The 7,451-nt window shown below is 49.9% G+C and overlaps 1 protein-coding gene across 1 annotated transcript; it reads right to left on the bottom strand.

Moving 5' to 3' along the window:
* Window positions 1-6,874, bottom strand: SPINK4 (serine peptidase inhibitor Kazal type 4). Its single transcript, XM_009188636.4, has 3 exons — window positions 6,814-6,874; window positions 1,574-1,614; window positions 1-117 (listed from the first exon to the last, which is right to left on the bottom strand). The coding sequence occupies exons 1-3, from the start codon at window positions 6,872-6,874 to the stop codon at window positions 1-3; spliced, it is 219 nt and encodes a 72-aa protein (XP_009186900.1).
* Between the last annotated feature and the right edge of the window lie 577 nt (window positions 6,875-7,451).

Here is a 7,451-nt window from a genome sequence, read left to right as displayed (position 1 = left end):
TTATATCCGGGCCAAGCAGAGTTGGCATTCATTCGTATATGTGAGCCCATCAGTGCCACAGACCAGGTTGGAGGTCTGGGAACAGGTTGGAGACTCTACCATGTGTTCACAGATGGGCTGTGGAAGAGAAGGGAGGGAGAGGGCTCAGGGATTCAGAGGCAGTGGGGAGAGATACAGGGGTTCTACTCGGAGTCAGAGGGGCTCCAGTGAGGTATCAGAGTCAAGAAGGCCCCAGTGTGGGTCCAGTGAAGATGAAACCAACCACTCAGGGCCCCTTGGTGTGTTTGCTTATATATGTGTGTGCATGACCACGTGTGCGCCTATGGCTGGATGTGTACATATGTGTACCTGTGTCTCTGGAGCCTGGGTGTGCAGGCATTCAAGCGTATGCCTGTGTTTATGTGTATGTGTGTGGAGTGAGTTTGTGCCCTCAAGCACCTGGGGACTGGTTCACACCAGTCAGAACTAATCAGAACTTCTGCTGCTGATCCCATTGAAGACCCCAGGATACAGAACCACCCGTCATTCCCAGGAGGCCCCTCTCTCCCTGGTGGCTCCTGAGCTCTCCCTGGCCTGCATGATCTATCAGGCCCATGTCAGAAAGGTTGCCAAGGGTGGGAAGGCTGAAGAAAGGGGACAGAGCTTGGGGTTTAATCGAGGCTGTCTGAAAGGGTTTTAGGACAGGCCTGAGGTCAAGGTGAGAACTCAGTCAGGACTGGCATTAGCGCCTGAGACAGGGATAGGGTGAGAAAGGTGGTGCGGTGCAACTGTGAAGGCTCGAACCCTAGAAACCTGAATTTTGCCACTGATTAGCTGTATAACCTTAATTGAGGTATTTCCACTCTCTGAGTCTCAATTTCCTCATCTGTCAAAATTATAATAGTGGTGTTCCTCCCACATAGGGTTAATTGAAATAATGTATGTAAAGTATTTGGCTTTTTGGCACTGAATAAGTGGGGCTGGATTCTGATGGAATGACAGGGAGGATGCTAGGCTGTGGGTGGGAAGGTAGCTGCGACCCTCCTCATTCCACTATGTGAAGGGGCAATCTCAAGGGTCTCAAGGATGCCAGCACCACTGCCTTCTGGTCACTGGGGGCATCAGACCGAGGGCCAAGGTGGAATCAGGATTCGGGGACAACTTGGTGTTGAGACAATCAGATGGAATGTGGTGGGAGGAGGCTGGCACACTCCACAGGTGCTTTCAGTGTGCTAAGCTCCCCTCTTTGGCCTGAACTCCATGGCCTGCCTGTCTGCACTATACAGAGCAGAGTGCACACCCTGTCCTGCTAAGCCTGGGTAGGGAGATCTCACTGATGGAAGGGGCCTTGGAGACCAGGTGGGGGACATCACAAGGGCTTTGGGCCAATCTTGGGACTTGGGTGAGGTGACTGGGCCTACTCAGCTTTGGGGGCTAATCTGGGGAATGTGCAGGCCAGGAGGCCACCTTGGACACCTGAGAGCCATTGAAGGTATCTGAGCAGGATCGTGGAGAAGAATAACTGGTTTCTCAGCGTGGATGAGAGGACTCCTCTCGGCAGAGGGAAGGTGAGAACAGCACGCAGCTGCCTTACCATTCTTGAGAAAGGGAGCTTTCCTGCTGCCACTGGCCCTTCTGAAACACAAAGAGGCAAGAATTAGATGATACCAGCTCTAGACCCCAGGTCTAGGGGTCTGAGGACTGCTTCTCCTTCAGGGAGCTTGGTCCAGCAACTACCCAACCTGGAATTCCTCAAGGGAAGGTGATGAGCCACCAGACAATGGGGTTGCCAGAAAACTGATGTGATTTTGGGTTCCATAAACAGAGACAGAAATTAAAAAATTAGGAAGGTGACAGTCCAGCCTATTCCTCGTTAGTTAGATCCCGCTGGAGATGTTGTGTCCCATATAATAATTATAAAATAATAATTCAGCAGTTATTATGTGCCAGGCATTGAGAACACATGATTTTAACTCCTCTCCATCCCTCTTACTGCTGTATAACAGAGGGAAGAAAGGAGATAGCAGTGGATGCTGTGTTCTGCCACCAAGAGCCCTCCCACAAGACTGAGGCACTCATTTCCCCAGCTGCCAGGAATATTGACCACTCACTGCAAGTCCCTTCCTAGGAATTACCCTCAGAGAATGGAGCTGCCTTGCCCAAGGCTACATCCTCTACCCAGGAATAGCCGATATCCCATGTCGGGTTGATGTGGTTACAAAGGCCCTGATCCCCTTGTCCAGAGCTGCCTGTAGGATCATCTGAAGCCTCTGTTGCACTGCATGGAAGTCAACTTCCCTCATCCTTCATGGATGTTACTCCCATGAACGCTCCCCAGTAAATTGCATGTATCTGAGAATCTGTTTTCTGGGGCATAGGTCAGTTTAACCATCTATGAAAGAGGCTCAGAGGTGATGCAAAGCAGTTTGTCAAGGCAGAGCTAGGATTTGCACACCTGTCTGTTGCAGTCCAGAGCCTGACTCTTTCAACATACACCGGTGTGCCCCTCAAGGTCTGGCTGAAGTGCTTATAGGACATGAGCAAACTGTGATGTGACTGACAAGCGTGATGGGTGGATGAGGGAACTAGAGCCATGTCTAATGGCACAGGTGGAAGGAAGGGCGTTTATGTAAATTACAGAAGGGCAGGATGCTCGCTAAAGTCTCTGAAGGGCTATCCTGGGGCTGAGGGAGAGATGGACTCTTTTCAACCTCACAGAGCAGAGCCCACCTCTGTGAGGAGGCTGCAGGGAAGCAGGTTTGGGTTCCATATGAAGCAGAATTTTCTCTCAGTGGGAGCTATGCCACAGTGAAAGAAGCTATCTCCAGAAGTAATGAGTTTCCCATTACTGGAGGTGTGCAAGGCAATGTAGTTTTATATTTTCCTGGAGATGCTATTACAAGATATTTCCACAGAGAGCGGGAAACAGAAACTTAGACTAAGTCACCCCTGATGTGCTGTTTAAGGCTGGCACTGGGGTATCAAAATGCAAACCTAGATTTGTCACTGAACTGCTTAAAACCCTTCCATGTCAAATTGCCCAAACTGAAAGTGATCCAAATGTCCTTCAACAGGAGAATGGATAAATACAATGGGACACTACTCAACAATTAAAACAAGCAACTGATACATGCAATAACATGGCTGAATCTCAAAAATAGTTTGCTGAGCAAAAGAAACCCGACACAAAAGATTATATACCCTATGATTCCATTTATGTGAAATCCTAGAGGCCGGGCGCGGTGGCTCAAGCCTGTAATCCCAGCACTTTGGGAGGCCGAGGCGGGTGGATCACGAGGTCAGGAGATCGAGACTATCCTGGCGAACACGGTGAAACCCCGTCTCTACTAAAAATACAAAAAACTAGCCGGGCGTGGTGGCGGGCGCCTGTAGTCCCAGCTACTTGGGAGGCTGAGGTGGGAGAATGGCGTGAACCCGGGAGGCGGAGCTTGCAGTGAGCCGAGATCACGCCACTGCACTCCAGCCTGGGAGCACAGCGAGACTCCGTCTCAAAAAAAAAAAAAAAAAAAAAAAAAAAGAAATCCTAGAACAGGCCAACTAATCTATGATGGAAAAAAATCACATTGGGAGGCTGAGGATCACTTGAAACCAGGAGTTTGAGACCAGCCTGGGCAACATAGCAAGACCCCGTCCCTACAAAAAATTTAACAATTAGGGCAGGTTGCAGTAGCGCACACCTGTAATCTCAGCACTTTGGGAGGCCGAGGCGGGTGAATCACCTGAAGTCAGGAGTTCAAGACCAGCCTGACCAACATGGTGAAACCCATCTCTACTAAATATACAAAAATTTGCTGGGCATGGTGATGCACACCTATAATCCCAGCTACTTAGGAGGCTGAGGCAGGAGAATCACTTGAACCCAGTAGGCAGAGATTGCAGTGAGTCGAGATTGTGCCATTGGACTCCAATCTGGGTAACAGAGCAAAACTCCGTCTCAAAAATAAATAAATAAATAAATAAATAAATAAACATTTTAAAAATTTAAAAATTAGCTGAGTGTGATGGCACGCACCTGTAGTCTCAGCTACTTGTGAGGCTGAGATAGGAGGATTGTTTGAATCCAGGAGGTTGAAGCTGCAGTGAGCTATGATTGCACCACTGCACTCCAGCCTGGGCAACAGAGTGAGACTTTGTCTCTTAAAAAAAAAAAAGAGTCAGAGCACTGGGATGGGGACAGGGATTGACTGACATAGGGGAATTTCTGGGGCTATGGAAATGTTTTGTATTTATTTTTCTTCCCCAAGTCCTTGTCTCAAGATGTCCTGTATCTTGATGGGGGTTTGGGTTACACGAGTGTATGCATTGTCAAGACTCATTGATAAGATTCAGCGAGTGATAAGATTTGTGCATTTCTTGCTGTTTAACTGTTAGGGAAAAGAAAATCATTTAAAAAATATAAAGCCCTTCCATGGTTCCCCGTCCTGATCACTAAGCCTCCCTATGGACCTGAGCTGCTGAGTCTTATGTTCAGGGCACTGTGTGAGCTGACCCCAAACTTACTTCTTGGGCTCACTTTCTAGTATACCTCTTCACACCCCAGCTATTCCTCTCTGCTCACAGGTCCTGGATTGGGCTCTGCTTTGGCTCATGCCATGTCCCTTTCCTGAAATGTCCTCATCTCTGCTCTCCTCCCACCGAATTGTACTCTCCTTTCAAGGCTTGATGCTGCCCTCAGTAAAGCTGCCTTTATGTCTCGCAGTTTCCTGAGCAGATCTGGATAGAGGGTTCTTTCACACCACCATGTACTGTCCCACTCACTGGGTCACCCCGCCTCCCTATGCACCTGAGCTCCTTGGGGTTCCTTTATGTCTGCCCTTGTGCAGCACTTGGTTCAATGTCCCACACTGTGGGTGTTCAGGAATTGAATACTAAAGTGCATTGGTGTAATCCCAGCACTTTGGGAAGCTGAGGTGGGCAAATCTTGGGGTCAGAAGTTCGAGACCAGCCTGGCCAACACGGTGAAACCCCGTCTCTACTAAAAATACAAAAATTAGCTGGGTGTGATGGCGCATGCCTATAATCCCAGCTACTCAGGAGGCTGTCAGGATAATTGCTTGAACCTGGGAGGTGGAGGTTGCAGTGAGTCAAGATTGCGCCACTGCACTCCAGCCTGGGTGACAGAGCAAGACTCCGTCTTGAAAAAAAAAAAAATTTTTTTTTAATTAAAAAAAATTAAAGTGTATTGGGAGGAGGGAGTGTTCAGAACTCTATGATGTCAGAGTTTCTTCCTGGGGGATGTGGGGGAAATTTGCATTTACCCCCAGGCTGCCCTTGACCTTGACCCAAAGTGCCCCCTCCTCACTCAGCCCAGGCAGTAATCTGAAATATGCAAAAAACAAAAACAAAAACAAACAAACAAAAACCAAACTTCTTCAGACCAGGTTCTTCAGTGTTCCCAGCTGCTCAAGGAGTACGTAGGTGTAGGTGCCAGGCTGGGCATAAGCAGGCTGGGCGTAAGCAGGCTGGGCGTAAGCAGGCTGGGTGTAAGCAGGCTGCTCCTGAACAGGCCCCCAGACCCATTTCCCTTTCCCCCATGCCCAGGTCTGTTTCCAGCTGGGGAAATGGATGTGGGACTGGCCATGAGGTCAGTGGCCCTGGGATCCTGCCAGGCGTTGCCTTATAACGTATAGCTTTTGTCCAGATGGGTCCTAACTGGTCTCCGCGCTTCCCTGTCGGTTTATTCTCAATATACCGACCAGAGCAACCCTTGAAAGACATAACTCTCTGCTCAAAGCCTTCGGTGCCTCCCATTTTAGTGAGAGGAAAAGCCAAGTTCCTGCGCTGGCCAACAAGGTCTTTCTGGGTATAGTTCCCAGTTGCCCTTCTCATCTCCTCTCCTATCACTCCGTACCGCATCCCCTCCTGCCACAGCGGTCTTACAGTATCTCAGTCACTCCAGGCATGCTCCTGCCTCAGGTCCTTTGCACCTGAGCTGTTCCCTCTGCCTGGAAGCTTCTTCTCCCAGATATCCACATGGCTTAGTCCCTCATCTCCTTTAAGCTTTGCTCAAACATCGGACTCTCAGAGAGACCTCTCCTGATTTGAAATTGCAACCCCCTTCCAGTGCCCATCACCCTGCCAAGTGTTTTTTCCTTAACTTTTATCACCTTCTAACATACTGTTCAACATACATTGTAACCATCTTCTTTATTGCCTTTCCCCTTTTCCTCTACCCCATTGGATTTATGCTCCATTAGGACCGTGCTTTTTCTGTTTGGGTCACTAATCTATCTTAAGGGCTCAGAACAGTGCCTGACATGGTAGCTGTGAGATTGCAGGGATGGCCCAGACCCTGAGGGGGCCCCACCCCAGGTATATGTGTCCAGTCCTGGGAAAGGGCTCTGTCATGCTCACATGGCTGCCCAAGTCCCAAACCACAGCCTTTCAGAGAGATTGGGAGCTCAGAAGACCTAGGCCGGGTCTCTCTTAGCACCCACCACCCTGCAGCCAGCATACTTGTCAATCTCTCCTGACAGCTGGTACCCACCTGCTCCCTTCTGCCCCTACAACTTCCAGCCCGATAGTTGCTCAGTGCAGCTTTGAACTGGAACAATCCCCTCCTTTGCAGCTGGAGAAACTGAGGCCCCAAGAGGGTAGGGGACTTTGGCAACTCTGCGCCAGAGTCAGGATTTGGACCCGTTTCTTTTCTCCCAGCCCAGAACTTCCCCCACCACAGTGGGGGGTGCATATGTAGAATGAAGGTACATGGAAAAAGCTGGGGCCTCACAGGGTGCTCCAGGCCCTGCTTCTGCTCTCACCCCAAGCTCACCTACCAACACAAAGCCACAGAGAATCCAGGTTCTGCCCACTCACCCCTGTCCACAACAAGGAGGGCAGCCAAGGCCAGGGTGACTACCCACTGGTGGATGGCCATGCTGATCCCGGGATGGTGTAGCCTGAGTTGGCTGGGACCTGGGCCTGGGGAAGGATGGGTGCCTATTTATAGTGCCGCTCCCCTAATCTTATCTAGGGCCAGATGGAGAGGCCAGAGTTAATCTCTGCACACGGGCATCTGGAAAGGGCTTGCTCTAGGTAGAGATGCTGAGCTTTTGATGAGATGGGGCCGTGGCCATGGGGCTGGCAGGTTTCCAGAGTAACAAAAAGTTTGGACAACTTGCAAAGCTGACTCCAGTCTGAGGGTTGGAGCAAGGAGAGGAAAGTTGAAGTAGAAAGAGAAAGAGAGAGAGAGTTCAAGGCAGAGAGAAATGGAAAGGGATAGAGAAAGACAGAGGAAAAAAGCAACTGGAAGATGACAGGAGGCAGAGAAGGGGGCTGGAGCCTGGATTCCTTTGCCAGTGCCTCCAGCAACCAACTCTGGGACCTCAGTAGAGCCACTCTTCTTACCTGGGCCTCAGATCACCCATGCACAAAATAGAGATGATAGTTTAGGCTCTGCCTTTCTCCCAGGCTGCTGTGAGGACGGGGGCGGTGATAGCAGATGGGAAAACATT

This window comes from Papio anubis, chromosome 13, assembly GCF_008728515.1.
Source record: "Papio anubis isolate 15944 chromosome 13, Panubis1.0, whole genome shotgun sequence".
Lineage (NCBI taxonomy): Eukaryota > Metazoa > Chordata > Mammalia > Primates > Cercopithecidae > Papio > Papio anubis.
The sequence above is the reverse complement of the archived record's forward strand: the minus strand, read 5'-3'. Positions and strand labels throughout refer to the sequence as shown.

Excerpts from the sequence above, each read along its gene's own strand:
- SPINK4 (XM_009188636.4), bottom strand. The coding sequence starts at position 6,874 with ATGGCCATCCACCAGTGGGTAGTCACCCTGGCCTTGGCTGCCCTCCTT. Across the intron at positions 1,615-6,813 it reads CCTCCTTGTTGTGGACAGGG|AAGGGCCAGTGGCAGCAGGA; the intron begins GTGAGTGGGCAG and ends TTTGTGTTTCAG. Across the intron at positions 118-1,573 it reads AGCTCCCTTTCTCAAGAATG|CCCATCTGTGAACACATGGT; the intron begins GTAAGGCAGCTG and ends TCTCTTCCACAG.